Source organism: Castor canadensis, chromosome 2 (assembly GCF_047511655.1).
Source record: "Castor canadensis chromosome 2, mCasCan1.hap1v2, whole genome shotgun sequence".
NCBI classification, from domain to species: domain Eukaryota; kingdom Metazoa; phylum Chordata; class Mammalia; order Rodentia; family Castoridae; genus Castor; species Castor canadensis.
In genome coordinates this window covers 137,652,406-137,680,033 of record NC_133387.1, presented here as the reverse complement: position 1 = coordinate 137,680,033, position 27,628 = coordinate 137,652,406, and the positions used below count along the sequence as shown (strand labels likewise).

The 27,628-nt window shown below is 39.3% G+C and overlaps 1 protein-coding gene across 19 annotated transcripts in view; it reads right to left on the bottom strand.

Moving 5' to 3' along the window:
- Positions 1–4,520: 4,520 nt before the first annotated feature.
- The window catches only part of Sema6d (semaphorin 6D), a 577,504-nt gene continuing 554,396 nt past the window's right edge, over positions 4,521–27,628 (bottom strand). For 4 of the 19 annotated variants that reach the window (XM_074065875.1, XM_074065876.1, XM_074065877.1 and 1 more), the window contains 18 exons: positions 19,260–19,422; positions 18,684–18,795; positions 18,076–18,136; positions 17,893–17,955; positions 17,686–17,787; positions 17,362–17,452; positions 16,796–16,915; positions 16,022–16,110; positions 14,663–14,880; positions 14,411–14,542; positions 13,919–14,074; positions 13,654–13,827; positions 12,724–12,864; positions 12,552–12,629; positions 12,045–12,145; positions 11,628–11,684; positions 9,991–10,158; positions 4,521–8,260 (listed from right to left, as the gene is read on the bottom strand). In XM_074065875.1, coding sequence (XP_073921976.1) covers positions 6,972–8,260; positions 9,991–10,158; positions 11,628–11,684; positions 12,045–12,145; positions 12,552–12,629; positions 12,724–12,864; positions 13,654–13,827; positions 13,919–14,074; positions 14,411–14,542; positions 14,663–14,880; positions 16,022–16,110; positions 16,796–16,915; positions 17,362–17,452; positions 17,686–17,787; positions 17,893–17,955; positions 18,076–18,136; positions 18,684–18,795; positions 19,260–19,368 — 3,261 coding nt within the window. In that variant the 5' untranslated portion in view covers positions 19,369–19,422 and the 3' untranslated portion in view covers positions 4,521–6,971. Of the gene's footprint in view, positions 8,261–9,990; positions 10,159–11,627; positions 11,685–12,044; positions 12,146–12,551; positions 12,630–12,723; positions 12,865–13,653; positions 13,828–13,918; positions 14,075–14,410; positions 14,543–14,662; positions 14,881–16,021; positions 16,111–16,795; positions 16,916–17,361; positions 17,453–17,685; positions 17,788–17,892; positions 17,956–18,075; positions 18,137–18,683; positions 18,796–19,259; positions 19,423–24,017; positions 24,116–27,628 lie in introns of those variants that run through there. The other 15 variants (XM_074065878.1, XM_074065879.1, XM_074065880.1 and 12 more) reach the window with 15 other exon arrangements.

Sequence of the window (27,628 nt, the reverse complement as noted above, 5' to 3'; positions counted from 1 at the left end):
TAGAGTTGGTGGCATGTTTCAAGTGGTAGAACACCTGTCTAGCAAATGCAAACTTCAAACACAAAACAAACAAATAAACAACAAAACTCTTAATAAAATTTTATAGAGATCTAAAAATACATATTAGGATAAAGCAGAGTTTAAAATGTTCCAGTTACTTTAGTTTCTTTCTGGATTTATATTTGTGACTATATATATATATATATATATATATATATATATATATATATATATATTTCAAATGATTTTAATACTTTGGATTCTTCGGTTTTAGTATTTTGCTATTTTCATTCATGAATAGTATGTAAATTAAGCAAACATTATGAGTGCAATCCTTTCAGTCCCTGTGGAGATGGGCTCCATAGGTAAATGGGAATAATAGCTTACCACGTCCTAGAAATCTGATAGAATTATTCACATGGGTAGCACGAGGAGGCTATGATCAACTCTTAAGTTTTAATATTAATTTCATGAATCACTCCAAGTACATACTGACTAAAAAAAAAAAAGTCGAGATTCCTGGATCAGGTTGTAGTCGTCTCTCAACTTGAGGGCATCATATTATTTCAAATGCTCACTAAAACTCAAGTATGCTAGGGGTCCTTGTTCTTTTTTACACTTTGAACAACTGACCCCCATACTCAGGGAATGATTCTTTGAGACTAGCTGAAGAATGCTATAATCCTCTTATTTGGAAGCCATATTTGCAAATGCTAAGAAGTTATATAGCAGCTACAATGTTCATCAGCATTAACAGCCCTTATTCTAAGTCAGGGGGCCAGGCCCTGCCATCTGACTCAGACTGTGACTCTGGGGGCAGTCATCAGATTTGTTTCTTCAACAGATCTTTTCTAGAATCAGAGCCTCTCAGAAGGCTAAGCAGATCAGACAATCAGAAAACATTATCCTATAGGTAAAGTAGCTCCTCCAACCATAGAGTAGAGTGAAAATCAGAATAAAACAAAAGATAACCATGTTTAATCCTTAATATGTAACCCCAGTTCAATATAAAGAAATTTCAAAAAAGAAAGAGATAAATGAATTCTCCCTAGAGACCTTCTGACAGACCATAGATATGGCAGGATGCCCAGAACCTTAGATAGGTACAATTTGGAATCAACCTCAGGTTATTTCCTTGTAACATCTTTGAATTCATTCTCTATGGTTGCCTTCAATCTATACAGTGTTAACTCAATTCATGGGTTCTTTTAACAAATAATTGATTTGGCACGTTCATTACAATGGCCCAGTATGTGACTGATTTCACTGAATGTTTCATTTTTCATTGGAGATTTGGCAGGTACCCTTGGATACTGTGATTATTTCACCTTTCTTTTTTTGTTGTTTGTTTCTTTTCATTATACATGAAGTGCTGGAGAGAGGCCATGCTTCCTGATTGAACACCAATTCTCCCTTTTCAACCCTTTCATGGAGAGTGCATGTTTCAACCCAGTGTTAGTTTGTGCACTGGACATGAGTACGAGGATATGTGAATTAGCCTTGATTTGTGAATTGGCTGTCATTTATATTTCCATAGTTGTCACATCCCCACTGACTTTAATTTCTGTACCCTAAAAATGGGAATGACAAATCTTACCATTTTCCAAAACAACAGCAGCAACACCACACATGGTGGGGATTAACCGAATTGGGCTCAAAAGCACTAGGAGAACCTCAGCGGCCATCCACACAAGTCAAAACTAGATTTGTGATTGACGGAGTGATTAAATGTGTGTGCAGCTCTCCGTGAGGCACAAGGGGAGATATACAAAAATGCACAAGGAATATTCACCTTTTAATCAGAGTTGAATACCCTAAGGAGCTGTTGGGCTGAAAATGCCAGTTGCCCCTCTAGAGCACTAGCCTTATTTCGTGTGTCAATGGCCACACGTGTGAGGCTACCACATTGGCCAGCATGGATATGGGACGCTTCCATCGACACAGAAAGTTCCAATGGCAAGGGCTGCTTGATACTGACAAATCTTCCCTCTCACAAGTACTCTAACTGGCTTGAAGACAACCTTTACAGAAGCACTGGGAAGGTTCATCTCACTAAATGAAGAGCACTCACAAGAAACAGTACATATATAGTGGATATGATATTTTTATACTTTCCTTCATCCAAACCCAGCACAAGGGTCTAAGACGCACTCAAGTGCATGTTTCAGAGATTTATCACCCTGCAATCAATATCTAATTTTAAAAAGAACTATGTCATGGGACAGAGGCTAGAAATACGCTATTTTCTTTCATATGTGAATTCTAGTTGATTCACTGTCTAAATGTGGAAGATATTGCCTACCTCCCTCACCATCCCCCTCCTCCCATCCCCCAAGAATGAGACTGGATTTATTGTAGGTCCATTCCTCTTTGTTTAGGGTGCCATATCTATTTGATAAAGAATGCACCAGTGGCAGAGAATCAAGTGTTTAACATGTTATATATGCAAAAAGGGTAAGCATCAAATATAGATGCAAGCTAAATAGCTGGAAGTGCATTGTTTATCATGCCTCATTTTATTGCTCATCTCACAAATACTGCATCTCTAACAGGGAATAGGCCTCACACATTCATAAATAGCCTACAAACCAAGCTATTAAATGAGTAATGTTTAAGCATAGCTTTCATAAAATAAGTAATAGAATCACAGAATTGACAGAGACCATAGAACTGTCAGAGAAATGGATATCAAAAGTGAGATAACTCAAGTTGAAAGCGGTGGAGTGCCCTAGTCACTTGATGAGTGAGAGTGAGGATTAGAACTCTGCCCCCAGGCCTGGACAGAGGGCTGCTTTGACTACTGTGTTCTTTGCCCCAGTCTGATAAGGGAGGATGGTGGGTATGAGGCAGGAAGAGAGGAGGGACAGTTGACCTCTCTCAGAGGCAAGTCCTGCTGGTCCAGGCCACCATCTAGGCTATCATATCATAGCCTGGCATGGGAGATGCCCTTTCTTCTTAACCCACATCAGCAAGTGTTTCATCTGGCTTCAAAGTTGCCACTTCCTGCAGTAACCTGAATGCACAGGCAATAGGATTTTTGGCACCAGAGCAAGAATATTCTGATCTGGTTAATTCGTTGCATTTGTGCCTTCACTTTCTGGCTATATAATGTGTTCTTTATGAATAGCTCCTAGTTCCTTTACCCTACTTCTCCCAAATAGGATCTGACCATTTATCTTGAGGAGTCATAGATGTGGTTTTAAGGGACTGTGCATTCCCTGGAAAAGAGAATGAAATTCACCTTTCAGTCCATACCCTATATTAAACCATCAAAGATGTCCATGATGAAAAAAGGCTAGGAACTTCTATAAAAGAAGGAATAACACACTTTTTAGAAAGAAAAAGTTTCAGTGAACCCAGAAATCTGTCCTGACTGTATGTATAGGAAGTATGAATTTAATGGAAATATGCAATGTAAATCAAAATTAATACAATGCTAAAAAAAAGCTTGGGGAAAAAAAGATTGAAGACACATTTCCCTTAATTATCTATTTCTCCATCAATTTGTCTAAAGTGTAAGAGTTACAAATTGACTATGGCATGTCAGTGAGATGGGAGACACCTTCTGCCTTGTTTCCCAGCAGTTAGACTTAACACAGACTTCCTTCTGGTTGGGAATGCCTTAACTGTGGCACTGCCTTGCTGCATGTACAGCTGTAGTGGTGGTAACTATGAAAAGGGACAAATAGTCTTTCCATCAACTGAGTTCTCTCACAAAAGGATTCTGAAAATTCTTCCTCATTTCTCTGGACTGGAGGAAGCTATAGTAGAAATGACAAAGGGCCCCATACACTGAACAGACACTAAAATGCAGCACCCCTAGTCAGATGATACTACGAAAGAGAGTAAGACCTTAGACAAGAATATGGCAGTTTCAGCTGTTCTGCAAAGATGATGCTGAGACTCCTGGAGAAAACATGGTCATAGAAGAGCTGCAGAAGGCTTTGGCCAAAAGCACCAGGAACCAGCAGGGCAAGGATTGCTGCAAACACCGATGCCTCTCTCAGAAAATGACTTTGTGTCCAGCCACAAAGGTCAGTGACAGTCATCAACTAATTACGTGCTAAGGGAAGGGTCTTGAAATCCTCTATCTTCCATTTCAGTGTTATTCCATTCAATTTAGTCGATGGAATTGAGAAATTCCATATACCCAATAGCAAGAAACCTGTTTGCCAGGTGTAATTTCAAACACTTAAAATTACATGTGAGAATGCAAAGCATGAATTTAAAGAGTATCTGTTGAACTGAATACAGAACCAACGTGAGCCACTAGTATGTTTGCCTGAAGCATTTGACTATAAATACAGTGGAGTTCAGCTGATTTTAGGAAGTTTCTCTTTTTATTTCAGGGGCTCCAGCCTTCAATATCATTCTTCCAAGGACAGAATGGCAGTGTGACCGTGACCAGGTAGCAAATATTCCAGGTAAGAATATTTTGATTTTTAAAGAAACTCTTATGGTATTGACTGACTTAAAAATACGATGCACTGTAAACCTCTTCAATATCAAGAGGCAGGACATAATGATTTGTATATTTTATTTTGACTTTACATGCGGTGTTAAAAACCCAAAGTACATATTATTTACACATCCACAATACAAGTTTACAAGATATCTATACATGTTAAAGTACTCTATAAAACAGTATAGAGCCACTTCACTTTAGGGTTACTTTTTATGCTGTACCATTAAAAAAGATACAATCTGTATTTACCTTTGCACAAATGGATAAAGCATTTAAAAATTAAATTAAAAGAATAGAGACTAGAATCAATGTTAGAAATTTCAACATAAATACTGATAGAACTCACATTACAACTACAAGGCAGCACATTGTTACAAAATGTTATCTGGGGGTCACACAGAGTTACCACGCTGGGATTAATATTGGTAAGGTAAATTCAAACACATGTTTGTTGTTGGTGGACTGAGTAGTGTTGATCATCGGTTGGTTTAATTTATTATTAATCTGTAATATTTTAGTTACAAAGCTGAAGTAGTTCAAGAACAGGTGGTTTAGCTTTTGAGCTTCCAGAGATCACAGGAAATGTTCTTTGTAAAATAACATTTTCAAGGGAAAAAGACAATTGTATCAGTATTCTACATTCTGTATAAAAATCATTCTGGTCTTCTGCATCCTATCCTCCCCCAAGTAGAATCTACCATCAGCGTTATCACAAGAAATCAGTGAAGTTATTTTTCCGACTAGGTCAGGAGCCTTCCTCTGCCATGGTACTCTAGATTAGGCTCAATAAATGATTGGGTTGTATGCAGCATTATTAACTGAAATAATCATTGGGGTTACACATCATCACCCGTTAAGTGGTTCCTGTCAAACTACGTACAGCTGACTCTGTATGGCCTCCACAGGTGTCACATCCCCTGGGAAACCACACTGGACTTCACATTATCGGTTTTATCCTTAGGAAAGCAGGAGTGGAATGCTTTATCATGGCGGAAGATATAATGCTGTTATTTGGGTGGATTGTTTAACAATTAATTGTTCTACGTTGCTTTTATGATTTTTTTGAAAGTCTTTTCAGGTGCTGGTTGAAAAACATTTACAACTGGCACTCAGTAAGTGATGTGCTATATTGAAAACCACTTGACATATTTTAGTACTTCTATCATTCTCATGAATAAGGCACGAAATGCACAGATTCAGGTAAACTCACATGTGGTATTTACAGTATATTGTCATTACCTGCATGACTTAGGAGAAATTTCTCACGTAACACAACATAGACAACATGACTGCACCACCGATGGGTTTTCATAGACTATTCCTGCTAAGCCAATTGTAATTCCTTTCCCATGTCTTTCTTTAGTTCTGTATTTTTTTCTTTTGCCTTGGGGGTAGGAGAAGTTAAAGGAGGAAAATTTTTTACTCTATGGGAAAAACAAACCCAACACAATAAAAATGAACCCTCATTAGTGTGTCCAAGGTTAAGTAATGTGACTCAGGCTTCGATTCACAGTGGACAGGTAAATTTTGCTACTGAATACTGGTGGATAAATTAACAATACCTCTTAATAGCTCTAGCTCCTTAAGATGGCCAGACTGGAATAGAAGTCTTAGTGAATAGCAGCATGAAATTACTTGGAACTTACATTCTGGCATTGGGTTCCACATAGGTTGAGTTCATTGTTTTGACTGTCCAAGGAGCTTTGATTGTATTCCTTTCTCAGAGCTGAACCCAATGGACTGATGTGGGAAGAAGTTAGAGTTTCTTGTTCAGTCATGCTCAATGTAAACAACTCCATAGCACAAAAAGATGCACTGGGCACCTAAACAAATCCTAGTGAGTACAGATACATTCTCATTCTCTCCTCTCTCTCTTACTCTCTCTCTCTCTCTCTCTCTCTCTCTCCCACATGCACACACATTCACACACTCACACTTGCAACACAGTTTGTTGGTGGCATGAAACAAAAAAGGCCACACATGAAAAAAATGCTACAGTTTGGGTCAAAGACTGAATTTTTAGCAAATTGCTTGGTAATCTACAAGTTCATTTTTTTTTCTGAGACATTACCATCTTTTTTTGACATTTGTGCAAGAGGCAAGGTGAATGCATACGTATTAAATTGTTCACATTTAATGGGAAGACCACACATAATGGCAGTCTAAATTGAACCCATTTTCAAGTATTTGTTCACAGATTCTTCTGAGTACTGTATAGGCTCTTTAGACTGGTTAAGGTAGCCCTTCAGAGCTACACATCTCTTTAGCTTCAAACAAAAGAAACGGGGTACCCAGCACCTTCCTTTGTTTTCAGGCAAGTACACAGAAGCCTTCCTGCAGTAGCTACATGTAGCAAGTTCAGATGTCGCCAAAGTTAACAGAGTTTCTTTGGCCACTTGCTTCTCTTAAAACACCAGCAAGTCTCTTGTCTTAAGGTACCCTTACGACCTCATCCTCTCAACTACATGGACAGGATAAAGCCACACAGGAATAGCACACTTGAGGTCTAGTAAGTGTATTTGTTCAGTGGTCTGACAGATGTGGTTTGAGGAACAAAGGAAGGCTTTGGTGGCACATCAGGTTTTAAGGACGGTGTCCTCTTTAGTCCCGTCCTAGGAAGGGTGCCATTACTGGTGTAGCTGCTCTGTCTGGAGAGGGAAGGCTGCAGATGGACACTCACTGGTGTCCCCTGAATATAGTCCACCTTCGCTCCTGTGGGGGTGGGCATATATCCTCCACGGTTCATACTAGGCTGTCTGGATAATAAAACACCATTTGGTGAGTTTAAGTTTTTAGGCATAGCAGATATAGAGTGCCTCTGTGACGAGTTTTTGTGATAACCCCTTTGTCTTTCCAGAGAAGTCATTGGGACCCCAGGAGTGGTGGGGACATCTACTCGCTTGGTTGGACTATTTCTGGGAAGTGTTGATGGAGGAGAGTAGAGTGAAGCCTCCCGATTAGGGACCTTAGGTGGGACCTCAGACATTGGTCCCATGGTGTCCAGCATTAGGGTCTGGTGGGCCATTTGGATGTCCCCCATGATGGCTTTGGGGTTACTATTTGGGTCATTTAGATGCTTCAGGAGATCATTGAGGGTATTTCTGGAATCCACAGAACGACGGTGATCTCTCTTACTGGATGACTTCGTAAGAGGGTGATCAATGTTTTGAAGCTTCTTTTCAGCTTTGTGAGCATTGGAGTTTGAGAAAGATGTATTGTAGTCATGGGTAGCGTTTGGAAGAACAATGGCACTGGGGATATGCCCATGGCTTAATGGAGAGTGAGGTGGAGGACTAGAAGGAAAAAACTGTGGGGTTTCTTTCCTTGAAGCTCCATGGCTGTGGGCCTTGTCTGAGTGGCTCTTCATGGCCTGCAAGGTCTTCTGGTGGAGCACAGGTGTGGACTCTGGTGTGGGGAGAGCTGCCAGCTCTGGAGGTTGGCCTCGATGGTCCATCACCATAGATGTTGTATCTCCATTGGGTGGTAGCTCTTTTCGACTGGTGAGCAGGTTACTGTAGAGTTTGGGGGAATCAATATTCTGTTGGTATTCCTTGACTGGGCTATCAAAGAGACCATTCAGTTTGGCAAAGCTTCCACTAGAGTCTGTGCACGACTGGGCAGATTCTGCATCTTTATGGATCTTTCTGTTCTTCCGAACAAACATGTCACGATAGCAGTAAACTGCCACACCTGCAATAAATGCACCCAAAACAAAAGCAGCAAAGACACAGGTGATGAGGACATTCATGTGGACCATCTGGTTAGATTCTCCGGACTGGACTTCCCATCGTACACCTGCAACAGATGCATAGGAAAAGTGTGAATGAGGTGCTTTTTAAAAACAATATTAAACAGCAAATGGCTTCCAATGAGCCGACACTACCTTCATACAGTCCGTATGCCTAGTTTGGAGGGTCAAGTACACACTGCTGTGATTTTTCTTTATCACAGTAGGATCCCCAGAGACTTGTATTTTTGCTGCAAATACCAGCATAACTCTAATCTCCCCTTGATCTATATTTTCTGTCCTTTACCCCCAATCTCTCTAAAAGTAGCTGTTAGAAATCTTAAGAGTTTCTGCCTAAAAAAAGTTAGAGATGTCTATGTTTTATAAACATTTACTAAATGTCTGTATTTTTAATCCCATGAAATATTTTGTCTTCTGATTTTCTCCTAATTCATAAATCAGGATTAAAGGCCAGCTGCTGCGTTTAAGGAAGTGTATGAATTAGCATAGACATATATTATGCTGATATGATTATGCTAAATTAACTGGCATAAAAAATATATCATTTGTTCACAAACTTAGTATCTGCTTGGTTATGTTAGGCACAAATAGGGAGTTTCATTCTTTCTTGATATTTTTTTTCCGTTCCATCTTGAGACAAAGCATTCTTGAATTACCTGCTATATAAGAAATCCAGACAGTACAACAATATATTTTTATGTATTAGTTAAGTAAAATCATTAAATTATCTGGAGGTAGTCAAGAAATATTTAAATCAGACCTAGAAGGAGCAGAGTGAATTAGTTTGTAATTGGAATTTTTAATGCAACCACAGACATCTAACAGTCAATCAAAGAAATGTTAGCTTAAGAGGTATCCAAGTCTGTTACATGCTATACACACAGCTATCCCAGAAGAAGTGAGCCGGAGAAATTCTGACAATTCTATTGCTTTAGGTTAGTACTAAGGCCTTTGAACATTCATTGTTTTTTAATCAATGTTTGGGGTTATGAAATTCAGTGGCATTGTGAAAGACCAAGAAAGAAAAGTAGAAAGAAATGGTATTATTGAAGAACGCAAAGTAGGAAGAAGACTGATCAGAAAATTGTTTACAATGAAAAAAAATGTAAAACCAAAATGAACAGATGTAAATCATAAATGTCAAAGCACTGCCATAAAAACTGATTGGAAACCTGATACCACAGTTTTCTAGGTACTAAGGAATACATATATTTTCCTGGAGCAATGTATCCAATAAGCAACTCAATATGCAGCTATTTTATAACTGCTTCTATTAGGGGCTGAAAGTGATGGTTATGGACAAGCTCTTTGTGATGCTTTATTGCTTGTGGCATTCAAGCAACTTGTCACCTCACATGTCCTTTTCACACAGCATTTTGAATTGAAGTTAAGCAAGAGACTGGGAAAGGCTCTTAAGACAAAACATTTGCTATCAGGATATTTGCCATTAATGAGTGTTGTTTTTTGATGTTGTGAAGTGATCCTTGAAATTCCCTGATATTCAGCCCACTCTCAGCTCCTTCAGACAGAAATCAACACAGATTAGATTGTCTGAGTGGCTGTTTCATGAGCCATGTTTTTCACAGCATTCCGCCCCTTTCATCCTTTAAGGAATGCACTCAGAATCACAGAAAACCAGAGTCACTGTGGCCATTGGGGTAGAGGTGTAGCAGTAACAGCTCCATTTAGATTCATCTCTGAGGACTGTGTACTCCTTGAAGATGTTAGGAATCAGGTTTCCATACAGTTAGAACTGAGTTCCCTGATGAGGCCTTACCCTTTGGGATACCTGATAAAGGATCAGTAAAATCAGAAGTGTTTGGGTCATCTTGAACTACAAATTTCCGGGAGCTCGTCAGTTTAGGTCTCCAGGTACCAATCACTTTAGGTGTGATTTCTGGGATACTTGCCACTGTGGTAACAGAAGATGAAGATACCTCCATGTCTGTGGTGCAAACAGATGTCCATTAACACGGGTAGCGTCAGAAGCCTTTTTTGATTGGTCTGTGCATTTTTAAGTCAAGTTTAAGTAAATGGTATGAGAAAGCTTGTTCTAGGATTTTGCAAAAACACACCTGAGAAGCCTACACCAAATCCCTTTCTTGCAAGAGAAGAAAACTAAAAGTTAACAGACATATTAAGCAGATTTCAGAATTGAAGACAATGACACATTCCCATTGAAGCAGGAGTGGTTATTAACACTGCTCATGGAAAAGGTAACACAAATCCCAGTGCAGTCTGATTGTGGTTTTCTCATCCTTTTATGAGACAATTTCATTTCATTTCTCTCCGTTTTCATGTGTACTTTACAAAGCACTTTCACAGATCGTTGGAACCTTTATTTCTTTCACTGAGGAAGCTGTGATATAATTTCATCAGAAAATACCTGGTTATGTCTAAGTAAACACTTGACTTTGGACCTGAGACCAGCTCTGCCTAAGAGGTTATTCAGCTTTATCTTGGGCCTTTCTTCCATTCGCATTTTTCTTACACCAAGGGTCTCCTATCCATAGGGAAAGCTCACACCTTGCTTGTGTTCTCCAAAATGCCTGGATACTTTTTTCCAAAGAATAAGCAGCAACTCAGGGAAAAGCAATACCATTTATAAACTGAAAACATATTTTCTGCCATTCTTTTCTTTTCTCTGAGGAACAGAACTACTGAGAGACTGGGAAGCAGTAATAGGACTGAGAGTAACTTAACTTCCTGGTATGTCTATTACTGACTTTCACCAATGAGATTTCCCTCAAAATGTAAGCACATGCTCTGAGGCTAAAACCTGAGACCCCAGTTCAGACAGGGTGACAGTCCCAGATGGAGGCTCCCAAACAAATACAGACAGAGGAGCATGGAGAGCTCTTAGAGCTTCTGAGTACCTCAAAGCCCAGCTTCATCCAGCTGAAGCCTCTTTCACACCACTCAGACCATAACATTCAAAGATTCCCGGGATTACCACAAAACATTCAAGAAAGATCTTTAAAACTCATAAATACACATTTTTGGGAAATGTGTATTTGTTTATTAGGTCTTAGGAAAAATGAGGAGAGAAGGGAGAAATTATGAAATTTTGCCATCCATTCAATATAGATGGCTAGAGGAAACAAACATTCACAATGCAAAGGGGTGAGAAAGAAGAAAGCTCGGGTGGGCGTGCGTGCAGCTGGAATGCAGTTTACGTTAACCCACTTGATTTTCTGAAAGGATGTGCCTTGGTCAATGATGAACTGTTAACATGCTACACAGGGGTGGAGTGCTGAGTAAGAAAAAGTCTTTGGGTACCATCAGTGGGATTATGAATCAAAGCAGAAAAATGAAGGGCTGCCAAACTGCGCAAAAGGAGGGGAGAGGGGGCTGAAAATGCTGAACTGAAGGAAAGAAAAGGTTGTTAATTCAAAAAAATTAAAAAAAACTAACCAGATGTTGGACCGCCAAATATTTTGTAATCTGGTGTAGTTGAAGTAGGCAAAATTTCTAAAAGAATTAAAGGAACAAGTAATCAGTGAAAAGTAACCAAAAGAAAGCAAAAAATTTATGAATTCCAATTAACTAAAAAAGTCAAAAGAAAAGACTACGAATTAAAAGGTTAACCTATGGGTTAGACTACCTTTCTCTAGATTTTTCTACAAAATTGTAAACAGTGAAGGAAAAGAAAAGGTAAGATTCTTTTCTAATGTATCCCCATGACCAAACAGCTCAGCTTTTGCGAAGTTTAAGTCAAATGCTAGGTGGTTATGTGTCCTTGGTCATTAAAAAGGCTGATTGTAAAATAATGTTCACGTGCAAATGTGGTCCAAAAGAAATGGCAGGAAGGAAGGGAAAAGTCTGTCTTACCATGGCAGTCCCCTAGATGGGCCGTGTTGCCATATTCTGTGTCTTGCTCATATCCTCCAGCGCTGTGGTTATGGAAAGTAAAGAAGTCTTCAGTTAACAGCCTTCATAGGGACACAAGTGACAACCAGAGCAGAACCAAGAACACACACTGATTAGTAAGAATGGGCAGAGAGCACATACTGATATTTCAACACGACTTGCTAACATGTTTGTTAAAATTCTAGCTAGAATGGTTAAGAGTATAAAAGAAGAGAATTGGTTTTTTTTTCCCTCTGCATCCACTTCCCTTAAGTATTATTATGTCTGTAAATTTGCTTCCTTCTTACATTTCAGGTTGTTTTCCTTCTCCCATTACCATCCCCACACCACCCCCTAAAAAAAGGAAAAGAGTAAGAAAAAGAAAAACAGAAAAGAAAAGGAGAATAGTATAATTGGAAGTTTCTAACGTTTCTAGTTTAGTGACTCTACACAAGACAGTTCATGGCTAACATGACAAAACATACTTACAACATCCCCAGAGTGACTCTCCCACAGGCTCCCTGGCTTAACCAGCCACAGTATGGGTCACGAGATGCAATACAAGACCTGTATAAAACCAAGCAGAATGTGACTTGGATTTTCTCATTAACAGAGGTTTTCATGCTTCAAGACTAGTGTAAGTAAAGAAACACGAGCTCACTTTTTACATGATCCATACCGCTCACAGCGGCTGAGGGGGATACGGACAACACAGCTAGAGAATGCCACGTACAAAGCATGGTGGTCTTTATCCAACTGCAGTGCGATGACCTTTTTGTCTTCCTCATTCTCAGCATTGCACCTATTTTAGGAGACACATTTTGAAGCCATACATTTAGTCCGTCAAAAGCTACATGAATTATGGTTTTGCAGTTACTAAGAACTGGAGCAATCTTAGAAAATATTCTTGGTAACAAACCAGGTAAGTCCATAGTTTGGAGAATAGTAATTATGTGATTCATCTCTGTTTCTTTGCATGGCTGCTTAAATTTCACGCTGGAAAAAGGGTTTTTTAAGATTGTTTTTCTGTTATGATGATGAAAGAGGATTGCATTTGTGAAGGACATGTTAGGACTCTAGGAGATGAAGTAGGTAAGATTTTAATAGATTTACTTCTTCCAGACTAGATGGTTCTAGATTTCTCAGCTCCATTTCTCTCACCTATTTCTTGTTTATTTTAGTTGTCCAAATAATCTCTACATGTCACTGGTTGTAAGAAAACACTAAACTATAAATATATTCTCTGTGTGCCTGTGTGAGTGCTCATGACCAACTGTCTGCCACATGTAGCATCCTGAAATATATCTACACGGTAAGGGAAGTAATGCTAAAATGTTCTCATTTTCCACAGGTGAAAAACAAGGGCTAAATTATTCTTAAACTCATCAACTGTTCACCCTCCTTGGACCTAGTGGCTCAGAAAACAAACAGGGCTGGAATTAATTCCAGTGAAGAAAAGAAACCCAAACAACAAACAACATGAATATGCCAAACTACCACTATTTAGAAGACCGATAGGAAATAAGTAGATGAAATACTCCAAAGAAATTTTTGAGCAGTACTTAAGAGCATTCTTGTAAAATATACCTACTTTGCTTGGTTGTAAGCTTCAATCTCTTCCAGTAACACGCTGTCATTCAAAGAGGAAGGACTGGTCTTTGCCAAAACTTTAAGTACCACGCCAGCTTCAGAGCCAACAAAGATGACTGTGTAGTTCTGGTAGGGCCCTGCAGAACGGTCCACGGCAATGGCTGTCAATCTGTACCTGCCAGAGGAGGTGGGGCAAGTCAGATGGAGAAGCCAATCACAAGAGAACCGGAATGAGAACTGGCCACTGTTTCCCCACACAATCTCACCTGACCCTTGTCTTTGTGAACCAGGGCTCATCGGCAATGGGTGGAACAGCTGAGTCCATGAGGGGGTGGGATTTGATGAATGACAGGGTTTCATCAGGAAAGTCGATGGAGGTTTTGTAAGCTTCAGCAAGGCCATGTTTTGCACAACAGCCAGGCCTGAAAGGAAAACAGTGTTCTTTTACTGCTCCCCCGCATAAACTGTATCTAAGGAGTAAGCGCACATTCTGAAAGAAGAGGTCAAGAGAGGAAGGAGTCAGCAAAACCAGAGGAGCAGTGCTATTTCCCTGAATGCCATGGGTTCTCCACATTCACACTCACAGGGTGGCAGGTTATAGGTTAATGTTTACTAGCTTTGTCTGAGATGCTGCAGAGGGACCACTTTCTGAGGTGGGATGCTAGCCCAGATGCTCTTTGAGGATAGATGGATGGGTGCTTCCAATGACCATAGGATTTTTGTTCAAGACAAAATCCTTTTTCCACTTTTTTCTTTACCTTGGCTTTGGCACTTTGTCTTCAGGGACTGCTGTCCAAACAGAATCCGGAGTTTTCTGTTCTTTAAAACGTCCTTTGAATACCTTTTCAATGTCATCCATGCTAAATGCACAGACTGCAGAACCAGGAATGCTGGGGGAAAAAAAAAAAAAAACCAAGAAAACCATCAGGGACAATGAGCAAGCACATGCTTTTTCCTGACAAGTGAGTGCAGAACATTTTTTTTTTGAAGCACCAGGGATGCGTGCTCACCTGTTCAGCTGTGTGGTAAACACCCCAACCACAGTGTGGATGCCATTGATTTGTATTATGTCTGTAATAGACTGCAGAACATCAAAGTAGAAAAACGAATCTCCAGGGACGGAGCAGTTAAGACGAGCCTTCAGAAACGAAGTCCAGTGTTTCTCTAGAACCCGCTGGGAGCCACCCATGTCATTTTTACATATGCGGGCCACTCGGGAATACACAGCCTACCCAGGGACAAAAGCAAAGCAATGTGGTTATGAGCTTAGAGGAACAGGAACAAAATGCTGCTATTTAAGGAAGTAACAAAAAAATGCTAGGATATCTGGTTCAAAACAATCTAGCTGCCTTCTCTCCAGGGGTCCGTAAAGTAAGAATATAAACTAGGTTTACCTGTGAGGAAAAAAAGGGCCAATTTATCTTGTGGAAACATGCCCCGCAAGACCTGAACTGTCTATTTGCTGTGCTGAATGAAAATCATTGCCATACTTCATTTTGCACTGTTAATGAGATGTGCCATTGTAGGCCCGGTGTGGTGGTCTCTGCCCATAATCTCAGCTTTTGGGAGGTAGAGGCAAGAGGATGATGAGTTTGAAGCCAGCTTGGGCTCTGTAACTGGGCATGGTGGCTCAAGCCTGTAATCCTTCTACTTGGGAGGTAGAGATCAGCAGGATTTCTGTTCGAGGCAAGCCTGGGCAAAAAGTTTGCAAGATCCATCTCCACTAATAAAAGCTGGGCATAGTGGCACATGCCTGTCATCCCAGCTATGCAGGAAGCATAAATAGGAAGATCGTGGTCCAGGCCACCTCAGGCATAAACTTTTCAAATCCTATTTGAAAAAAATAACTAAAGCAAAAATGGTTGGGATGTGGTCACGTGACAGAGCACCTGCCTAGCAAGTGTGAGGCCCTGAGTGCAAACCTTAGTACTGCCCCTCCCCCAGTGGTCTTGAAACTTGGCATAGAAGTTGCAATACTTTAAGATCACAGGGGCTTTCACTCCAACACTCTAAATTGAACAGGAGTCACTACTCTCCATTCTGCCTTTTGAACATGAAAAAGACTAGACTACCAATAGATTTCCAGAAACCCCCACTGCTTAAGGGTACATGTAGAACAGTTCCCATGATGACAGAAAAAAAAAAAAAATAAAGACTTCTGAAGGCCCAAGGCTGCTCTGCCCTCTCTGGCCATTGCTCAGGTGTTTCTGAGCAATTATTCTCCTAAGCAACACTGCTCTCTGTACTTGGCTTTACATGCACTGAACTGATACTGGAAAACACTCCAAGAGAGCATCCGTCACTCTACCAAACAGGTCTCAATTCACGCAGTTTGCATCTGCAGTACAAATCAAAGTATGCGTACTTACTTTGCCTAAATTATTATGCTCCACCGCGATTTCTCGAAAGAAAAAATAGACATAGTTTCCATATTCTATGGCATGGAGAAAGTGTGGCTCTGAAAGAAAAAATGGAAACAAATTGGTTCCTAAAGGATAATTCAATTAGAGTAAGACCCTGATTGCTAGGTATAACTACAGATGTTGCAGAGTTACATCCAAGCTGACGGTTTTGAGGAGTCCCAATAGGGTGTGTTCAAGCTTCAGGGAGCCCGTCATCTTTAAAGCCAGCTAATGGACTGCAAAAAGGCCTACAGGGAACTGGACCTCAGCAAAGGTCTTTGTTTCAACAGATGTATTCATTAACCTATTTAACTAGGGAAGAAAAGCTCTTGTATTGAGAATAAAAAAATCTTGATTTCTAGAATCTAAAGAACAAAATGATAGCATTAGCTAATCAGTTCTTGCTGTTAACTTTCCAAGATAGGTCGACAGGAGTAGACAGTATATTATGTGTATTTAAAGTTAAGACAAATTAGTACATGGAGACAAGAGCTCTGTGTAGGTTTTGGGTTTAGTTTTGGGGCTCCTTGAATTGCTGGATGAACTTAACTCCCCTGACATACATTTTTTGGTGTGTCCTCTTTCCCCATCTCTGCTCCTGTTTGTAATCAAAGTACTGTGTATTTACTTTAGATGAACAATAAAATCATACACTGAACTTCCTGATGGCCTTGGCTGCTGCTCCCACTTGAGCCATCCCACTGTCCCTATTGACCCCTCGACATTGCTCTTCAAAGGTACCTTTTATCCACTTGGAATCATATTTTATTGTGCGAAGGGCAGATCCATCACCCATGCTTCGATAAATCACAGCATCACTGGCCAAGAAGTCAGCCACTGTGGCAGAATATAGTTTCCCATCTGAAACCAAAGTTATAATTTGGTAAAATAACCATAATTATCCTGCAGTGTGTTAGCCTATGTAATGTGTTATACCCTGTACAGTGCTTTCACCTGTTATCATTATTACAAATAAACGTATACCTGATGCTCACACTCAACCTCTAGTAGGTTGTCCCATGATATCACCTAATTTTACAGATGATGGATATAAGCATCAAAAATTAAGCAACTTATCCAGGGTCACTGACTTAGTAAACAAGAAAGCCATGTATCAGAATACTTTTAATATGCACTGAATATCCTTGCTTTTAATGTCTTATTTAAAAAAATGTTCATAGATTTTAGCCTTTGAAATGCCTTGTACTAGGGTGTCTATCCAACTTATAAGTTTTTTCTTCCCTTAAATTCTTTCTGTACCTTCAATGTCATTAATCATTTATCTTCATTACACTATGGGTTCTTACCAGCAAACAGGGCAACATTGGTTTGTCTGGCATCAAATGGACATCTTGCCAGGCCACTAATTTCTTCCCCATCATACTCTAAGGTATTCAACTACAAAATAAAAATAAACAGAGGGTGTCACATCTGTTCAATGTACCTATTCAAAGGCAATATTGCTTTATTTATATTGAAATTCTAGTTGATGAATTCTGTTTTTATTCTTTTATAGCATTAGGGATAAAACAAATTGCTAGATGATAGCAGAAAAGATTCAACTCTAACAGCATACCACTAAAGGAAAAACAGTTGATCAAAAAAAGGCACATTATATAAAACATACTTACCCTATAGTATCTACACATGGGATTGAATGCATTGGTGCCACAGACAAAAACCATCTCATCATTTCTTGGAACAAATACTTTGATAAAGTTGTGGCATTCATCCTAAAGGAAGAAATTGCATTAATGTTAGACACTGCATATGCTGACATTATGGTATCAAGCCCACAAAAAAACTAAATCCAGCAGGCACTTGTCTGCTCAACTCACTTTATGTTTGCCTTTCATAGCACAGTTTTCTCGATCCTGTTGTCTTGATCTCCACGTCAGCTTCTGTATTAATCAAGCACAATCAAAGTTCAGTTTTTAACTGGGAACAGTTTTGGAGGGTATGGGGAGCATTAGTCAAATTCTGAGGGAATGCAAATAAATTTGCCCACTGTAGCTACTCACCTTGTTTGGTATGACTTCTGTTTTGGGGACTTCATTTAAGTTCACTGTATAAACTTGATCCCTGTTGGAAATGAGGCAATAAGTCACACCATGTGCATACATAAAAATGTTAAGCTGCTTCTTATTTTACTTTTACAGATCTGCCTTTATTGTGTTTTGGAGATCATCTGGATTTTCTCTGTCTCAAACAAAGTCAACAAAGAGTACTTTTCATTAGTGAGATGCTTTTATATATTGCTATAGTCAAAGAGCAAAGAAAAGCTCTTTAGGCCTGGGTCAAACTGCTACTTGGTATTAGCATAGATATATGTCTAATATTTGCTTGAATAATTCTAAGTTAAAAAAAGAATAAAGAAAAATTTTTTTCCCTGCTGCTTTATGAAAAAAGAGTGGTGTATGATTTCTTGATGGCAGTAATAAAACACCATTGCTGAAGGTTTTAGCTTTGTGTTTTGTTCCTGGTACACAACTGACTCTTCTTGGTATTTTTGGCTACTTGCAATTCTTGATCACAATCACATATTAGTTTTTCATGAACTAGACACATTAATGCAAGCACCACAAGAGAAAAGAATTTTAATCTAATAAACCAACGAGAGGAAAATTACCTGCCAGCAATATAAAGTGTGTCTCGAATTTTCAACATCAGCTGAAAGTCCAGCCTGTGTTGCGATTCATTGCCTGAAGGGCGTCCTCTAAAAACCGGATATTGCCTTGAATCTGCAAGTAAAAATGGGCTAAACCATCAGTCAGGATTACGGAGCTGGAGAATCAATATACAGCATTGATTAGCTGTATATACTAGTTGTAGAAGGGTTTTAACTAAATTCCTCTCTTAATGTCTTGAATATAAATGAATAAAAAATGATAAAATGTCAGCAAATGGTCTTTTTCTTTTCACTGAAAATGTATATAAATGTATAACATTTATATATATATAAAATATATATATATAATATATATATATATATTTATATATATATATATATGGGTAGCCAGAAAAATAGTCAACAAAACTGTTCCATTGTCTCCAAACACAAGGAAATGATTACAGATAAATTAATATGCAAAACATTTTAGAGACATAAAAATCTCTCTGTGGTTCTGAAAATGAATATGCTTAGCAAATGAAGAACAAAAAAAGGCTGACTTCTTAAAAAAGGACACTGCTTTGGATGACTTACAGTGGAAGTCAACAGTATTTAGAGGCTCATCGTCTTCGGGAAAGCTGACTGCCCTCAGCTGGAAAATCCTCAGGAGCAACATGTAGACATAAAGCAGGAAGAACCTCATGGTGGGCCTTGGTGAAGTCAGAGCCGCACCTCCTCAGAAGTCCCACTTAACTACCTGGAAAACAGAAGCAGTTTGGAAAGATCTGAATGCTGTGATGAAACTGTCTTCTCACTTGTAATTGGCTCTATTTTCATCCCTGCTCCTTTCAAAGATCTCCCCCCCCCAACCCACCCACCCCTACTCTGCGACCAGGAATCATGCTGCTGCTGGATCAGGTATCTCCACAAACACAGGCAAAAGATGGCAGTGGGCCAGGCCTGCCTAAAGCATCCCGTGAGCATATTGACGTTTTAGGCAAATTTGCAAAAATTTTTGAGGTAACTATGTCATCACAGCAAAATCACCAGAACTGCACACAGAAAAGCTGGCTGCTGACTTGGCAAGGAGATGGGCAAAGTTGGGACCAGAATTTTAATTAAACTTCAATCTGTATCCCATCCCCCAGTCCTGAAGTACATCCAATATAGCAGGTCTCTGCCCACCCCCTTATAAAATGCCCAAGCTGCCTCAAAAATGTCCAGAGAGCTGATGACATGGGCTCTTTGCCTAGGTGTTGCCAAGTTCCCAGCATTGCCCAAGCCTTAGCTTGAAATTCTTAAGTAGAGCGTTTCCTGAAGCTTAGTAAGACCAACATGGAAACAATGACAAGTGACCTTGAATCAGGGTGAATGGGAACGAAAAGAAATTAAATGATTTCATGATAACAAATCAAGCACAACAGGGAGGGATGGAGCACACAGCTGACACCCAGCCACTAGGGACACCCACAGTTTTACATAAAACCACTTGGACACAAACCAGTAATACCCTAAATATGCCTGTCCTCTTAGCTTTATTGAACTTAACAGTTGCAGGGCACCTTAGTGACCAGCTAGCCCAGCTCCTCATTTTTCAGATGACAAAACTAAGGGCTGGAGAAATGAATTCCACTCAGTGACTTTCATGCAGCTGATGAGGGAAGGATTGGAGCCCAGACTCACATCAACTAAGTACCTTTCCAGGTTCTTTTCTCCAAACTAGATGGAAAAAATAAGTGGATATTTTTCCCTTAAAAATGCAACATTAAGACAAGACTTCTTTGGGGAATGGACATATTCACCACCTTTATTAAAGTCATGTTTTACAGATGTTAAATTGTACATTAAATACATTTTGTTTAATATAGACCAACACCTCAATATAGCTATAAGAACAGAGAATTAAATTGTATAATAATCCCAGTAAAAATAATTTAAAAGCTCTTTAAATGTTACTAACTTATTGTAAAGACAAATTAGGGCTCTACTGGGTCAATGGAATGAACAGTTCTGTAAAACTGTTAAGTGCTCTGCTTGGCAACCAAAATTGTCACTTCTAACTACTGCATTGAACAATAAGACATTTAGCATTAGCTTAGGTCCTGTATACCTAAGAACTGTTGGGGAAATCATAAAGAACCATTTCAAATTCTGGGGTGGGGGTCTTCCTAGCCACTCACCCAAGTACTTACTGTGCTGCTTTCTATCTACCTAATGTCAAGCTCAAAGCTGTGTGTATATGGATGCTATGCAGTATTTCTTTCTAATTAAAGTAGAAGCCAAGTCTATGTGAGTTTTAGAAGCCTAGTCTCTGAGACTAAGATTGCAACAAAAATTTTCTTAATGGATGATGAATACATACATTAACACATATAAAATACCTTACAGAAAGCAAGGTGGGATAGAAGGAGTGTGGTCTTTGAAAGGCAGTCTGGCTTGGAGTTGGATGGAACTCTACCACTTGCTAGGCAATGGACCTGAGAAAGGTTCTTCAGTCCTGAGCATTCCTTTCCTTACGTATAAAATGTGGATCACAGACCTCTTTTTTTTTTTTCCAGGGTGAAAAAAATCCTAAATACTTGGTATGCAGCAGACTCTGAGCAAAGTACTTATGTATGACCAGGCTGACTTTAAGAGTCCAAACAAGGTCTGGGGAAAAGATATTCTAAAATATGACAATTGGCCAACTGTTTGGCTATTTCTCCCATAAGCGGTTATTTAAAAATACTAAAGGACTACATACAGAATAAACCTTACAACTTGTGTCTATTAAACTTGGAAAAGAAAGTAAAAAAGTAATCACCCATCTCTTCTTTCAAGAATCCCGCCATCCTAACCCTACAACCATCCTGATTTATTCTAGTTCTTTGTCACACGATTTCATCTGTGACAAGATGGCCTTTTCCCATCTGCCTCTTCTTCCAAAGTGTCTCCTCTCTTGCTTTTTCCATAATGTTTTAAAAACTCTAGAATGATGAAGCAGTAGAAAGGAATTTTCTTAGGTGCCTTAAGAAAATTCTGCTATGGCACCAATCCCAACTGTATCTCTAGATGCAAAGTCACTAGTCCTTTCTGCTAGGTATCAGGAGAAACAGAAATGCCTGTTATTTCTAAAGAAATGTGCAAAAATATGCATGAAAACCAGAAGTTCTGTGAATTTTCCTCCTCCATAATAGGTAACTGAATGGCTCACATTCATCAGGCAAATCTTCCTTGTCCCAGATTGCAGGGGAAAGAGGCGCCCTCATCAGGAAAAGCATCTCTCAGCTATGATCCTAAGACTGGGGATGGACTCACTGCTGACTCACTGGCGAGCATTGAGCATCGAGCTGCAGGCTGAGCTATCATTTCCTATAACTCATTCATTTGACACCACAGAGAACACTTCTCCCCACACCCTGCCTGCTGCCAACTTAATCCTCCAAAAATAAAGCCTTGCTACTAACTCCTTCCTGTCCCTACAAAAAGCTTTATTTAAAAGAAAATACAGATTTGCTATAGAAGTTACAAATGGAAGTATTTAATGTTGTACATATATTTAAATAGGAGTGGGCGGGAGCAGAAAAAACCTGGAAATACCTGAGAGAAATGTACCAAGGGGAATTATTTGCATGTAAGCCCCTCAGACTGCTGAGTTCTCACTTTATTTAAGAGCCTGAGGATTTCAGGGCTCAATGAAATCAGGAAACTTGTGATGATGAATGAGGGCAAGCAAAAAGGCAGAACAAAGAATTAGAAAAGAACACAACTTTGGAGTTAGAAAATTTTGAGTTCCAGCTTTCTCATGCCATTTACTTCCTGGCTCTGGACTTTAAGTTGACTTAATCTTTTTAAGACTCGGTTTCCTGAAGTGTTGATGGGGTTTCCTACCCCAGCAACTCTTCTTAAGATTAAACCTATATAAAGCATCTAACCTGGAACCTGGTTCATAGCAAACCTCTAGCAAATTTTAGTAAATATTAGGACTTATTGCTACATCTCATTGAGCAACAATGATTTTAGAAAAGGAATTTTCACTCTTTCATCTTGTACAACTATTGGCAAAACTATTGTATGTCATCATAACAATGACAGGGATTTTCCTACAAGAAGGTTCAGAGTCATACAAGTAGGTGGCTCCAAGAAGGAAGAGAAAACTAACTTCCTTATGTGTAAGCTTATAGTAAAGAGCATTTTGGTATGAGATTATTCCTTCTAGCTAGAGAACTGGGGTTCCAGAGTAATATATTGTTATTTTGAAGTATTACATTCTTCTGTACATTACTAACATTACCTTAAAAAAATAATGAGGAAAGCTCTTAAAAGCAGTTCTGAGCTACCAAGATAGCCAGGGCTTGGGCAACAAGATCCTTGAAAGAAGGAGATGCAAGGGCTAAGCTACACACACACACCTGATTCCACCTTATGTGATTTGCTGATTCCTAAGGTCTGTACAACTGAGAGTACAGCTATAAAGAAGAACACACTTCTGGCAGTCTGCAGTTTAGGATGCACCAAGAAGGAGTGCTACTAGATAATATCCAAATGCTCTCATTTGAACTTCTGAAACACTGTATCATAGCAGAGAAGAAAAACATGAGGGAGACCAATGTTTACAAAAATTCCAACCCAATTTCCAACAAACTAAGCCCCAGATCGATAGATATAATCTTCTCCCATTCTAGCTGCTTGCCAGAAAAGATAAGGTAAATTGTTTCTAGAAAGAGATAACATCTTTCAAAGACTATAATTTTTTACAAACAATTTTTGACATTCAAACAGTAATTATTAGATATACCAACATGAAGAGAAAAACAATAGGTCAACAGAACTAGGCCTAAAGATAACTCAGATATTAGAGTAATCCAATGTATGTTTAAAAAGTAACTGCTTATTTTATCTAAGAAAAAAGATAACAAGATGGAGAGTTTCACCAGTGAACTGGAAATCATTAAGATAGAATTAAATGGAAACCCTCATCTAAAAACACAGTAACTAAAACTTCTTAATAGACGTGTTTAGTAACATATTAATCTTAGTTGAAGGGAAGATTAGTGAACTGGAAAGCAGATAAAAAGAAATCGGACAGAAATATGGAGAACTAAAAGATTGGAAAAAAAATCAGAAAAGTCTTATGAGGTGATCTAACATTGGAGTCGCTGAGAATGGAAAGAAAAATGAATGCAAGGAATATTTGGCAAGATATTAGTTACATTCTTTTTCCAAATTAACAAAAAATTATAAGCCATACATTAAAAAAAGAGAGAGCTTCTAAACACGAAGAAAAAAAAATCACACTTAGCCAGATCATGATCTAAATGCTTAAAACAAATACAAATTTTTAAAAATGTTAAAAGCTAAAAGACATATTACCTTCAAAGGAGCAAGAATAATCCTCACAGCTGACTTATTCACAGGAACAACAGAAACCAGTAGACCATAGAATGAGACTTTTAAAGCGCTGAAAGAAAATAAATTTCCAGCCTAGAATTTGATAACCAGTGAAGATATTTTTAAAAAGAGAAAACAAAAATAAAAATGTTTTAGATGACTAAAAATTTAAGAGATTCGTTGTTAGCAGACCCAAACCAAAAAGGAACTCTTTAAAAAAAAGAATTTACACGGGAGGCTAATGTAACTTCTTTTTATGATTTTAGTATTCTGGCCAAATGTGAAATTAATGATTCACAGATAAAGAAACTGGTAATATAGTCTCTGGCTTTCTGAAAGCTCCGTCAGTTCAAAGAGAGAGGGAATGCAGAAATGGAGCAAATCTACTTCTTTGCTAGCCTCAAGAACCCATAAGGGGGAGTTAAGCTCCCCCTTAACTCTCTTCTGGAGAGTCCACTTCTCAAAGAGGAGATGCCAGACTCTCATATTCCACCCACCTCAGGATCGGAAAGTCAAGCTGGTTCCATGTTGTTTTCAGACCTTGAGTCTCCAAGATCTTGCAAAAAGTCTTTGCTTACTTCAGGTGCTGCCCTCCTTCTGTCTTTTATCTGATAACTTCCCAGTGTCTCTAGCTTTTCAAAGACCTTAATAGACCCACTCCATGGTTCTACTCTGGGAGATCTGAAAATTCATCATGTCAAGCATTGCATACTCTGATCCTAATTTCCTGTCATTCAAGCTTGCTTGTCTGACAACTTGCACTGCGACTGCTTTTTCTTCAACAAGGCCTCTAGCCCATACACTGCTCTTCTTTCTTCTCCAATCTTGACATTCCTCTTTACCCACTCAGATATAATCATTAATGATCAAACATTTCTATAACACTTCTGCCTGTGCTCTAGACCTCCTCATCCTCTACCTGTCTGTCAAGCTTCCTTGCAGAGTCCACACCTTGGATGAGTTCAGCCATTCACCCCTGTACCTGCCCCAGAGCACTGAGCACTAGTGAGGAAAAGCACATCAGAAACAATCTGGTACTAATCTAACAGAATTCTTCATCACCCACTACAATGAAAACCAAAGAACTCCATGGAAGTCCTAGCTTTCTCTAGTAAATTCACTCACTTTCAAGTGAGTTTAAGCTTTTCTGACCTTCCTCATGGCCTCTATCTGCTTTCTCTCCTTAGAAGACAGTCCACACAACTGATCCTCCTGCCCACAACCCCAATCATAGAAAACAAAAGTTGTAAAATAGGGACAACCTCAGTTGTCCCTTCTTCCCATTACAAAATACATCAGCTTTCCCTGTGTTCTTTAAACCCAACCTCTTCAAGTCTTTTCTTGAGTATAAAGACTATTTGTGTGTCACCACCCTCCCCAATATATTATGCAACTTTTAACCAATTGAATACTGTCTGTTAGCACTGAAGTTTGTCTATGCTTCTCTCATCTCAAAAAATAGGGAAAAGCTTCTGTGGAGCACCCCTACCCTCCCAGATCCTCCAGCTGCCTATCTCTTTGCTTCTATTCACAGACATTTAAAAGTTTTTTATTCTCACTATCATCATTTTCTCACCTCCTACTCATTCTTCTTCCTGTGCTCTAGCTCCTCTATAAATGATGCCTCTTTGTAAAAACACTGATGACTCCAGGTACTAACTGCAATGCACATTTTTCAGTACTGTGAAACTAGATTGCTCAGTAGCTTATACAGTTGACTTCATGGCTTTTTAAAAACACTGACTTCCTTGCTTTGCCTTATACCATAGTCTTCTGACTGTTCATCTTTCCATCTACCCTTTATTTCTCTCCTATTCTTTTGTTTTTTGGTTTTTTTTTCTTTTCTTTTGAGACAGGGTCTCACTATGTAGCTTCACTCTCACTACATAGCCCAGGCTGGCCTTGAACTTCTGATCGTCCTATCTCAGCTTCCTGAGTGCTGGGATCATAAGTGTACACCACCACACTTGGCTCTCCCATTCATTTTCTAGATGCAAAAGAATTATCTTTTCAGAATATAAGCCTTGTCATGTAATTTCATAGTCCTCTGTAAATTTCATATTATTCTTACTATAAAGCCTCAGGTTAGTCATTATACCTTGGAGCCTATCATGATACACAGCATTGTAATTAAAGGTCCATGACAAAACAAGAGGTCTAGGTTTATACAGCATTCACTAAGTTTGGATTCCAAGCGGTGTGTTAAAATCAAAGTCCTACTGATTACAACAGTACTGTTATGACAAGTAGGTCAACAGCATGACCTTTGAACAACATGAAAGTAGTACACGTGTGTTGAACTGTAAGGCTTTTCGCCTTCCATGTGTGGTGTGAAGATGGGAGGGAGTGTGACCTATCACTAGATGTGTACAGATTCTAGAAGATCCCCAAGTAGAGTTGGGGCAGGTCCTCTGAACCTTTTGAACAGTATGGATAGCTCATTATAGCCAGCTATACAAAGTGAACCTTGGCTGGTGAGGTATCTTAGAGGGAGCATCAGCTCTTTGATTGAAGGTATCTCTACTGCTACCCTACACCATCCCCAATGCTCTCTAGCACTCAGGCATGCGGACCAGGTGCCATGTATGAACAAATAAACCTTCTTTTACCAGGGGAGGAAGATGTGGCTGAAAGGTCTTTGATTCTGAGACCCTTCATCCTTCTAAAATGTGGGTGCCCAGGTTAGAGGAAGAGGCTTCCAGCGCTGTTATGTTACTTATACCGTATAATTAGCCTGCTAAAACTTTGCCCATAACCTGCTGAGGAAATGACAAAGCAGCTCTCTGACTCACCTTCATACAACTGCAGCCCTGCTGGCATGTGAGAATTGAGGAGGATATGCATATTTTAGGAGCAGGGCAGAGCCAGTAGGGAAGATCAGAGACTCAGTACCATGAAGAACACGTCGGGAATTCCTCTCTCATGGTCACTGGTAGCAGGAGAGGAAAACTAGGCACCTGGAGATTGAGGTCACAGGCTTGCTCTGTGACCAGAGACAAGTCATTTCACTGATTTGGTCTGAGTTTCTTCATGCAATAAGCAAATAAAATCAGGGGGTAGGAATAAGTTAAAAGTATAGGAGCCCCTTTCCTTCCAAGGATCCATGACCACCTACCGAAGGCTGAAGAAAAGGTTCCTAATTTCCCTATCTACTCGAATTAATGTTATACTGGTATAATCCCCACTGTTCCCTGGATTCTTTCTACCCCCAATATAAAAGCATTTCAAGTGGCTCTTGTCATACAGTATTTCCCCTGACCCTAAGGCTGACTCTCTACCAAACCCTTTTCCAGCCAGACTCCTTAGAAGAGCACTCTGAGCCCACTGCCTCCATTTTCTCACTTTTCTCACTCAACTCTTGTCCAATCCAAGGTAATCCTCAGTTTAAATCTTTTATTTCCTTGAGACATTTAATCATGCTTGACACTCAATCAGATCTTGACACTCCATTTCTGCCTGCCATTTTTCTCCGCACTACTCTAGCTACTCCCTTTTCAGCAACTTTCTCCAACTCATTCTAACATGCCCATCGCTCAGATATGGTTGTTCCCGGTTCCAGTATGGATCTCTGGAGATCCACTCATAGCACACCT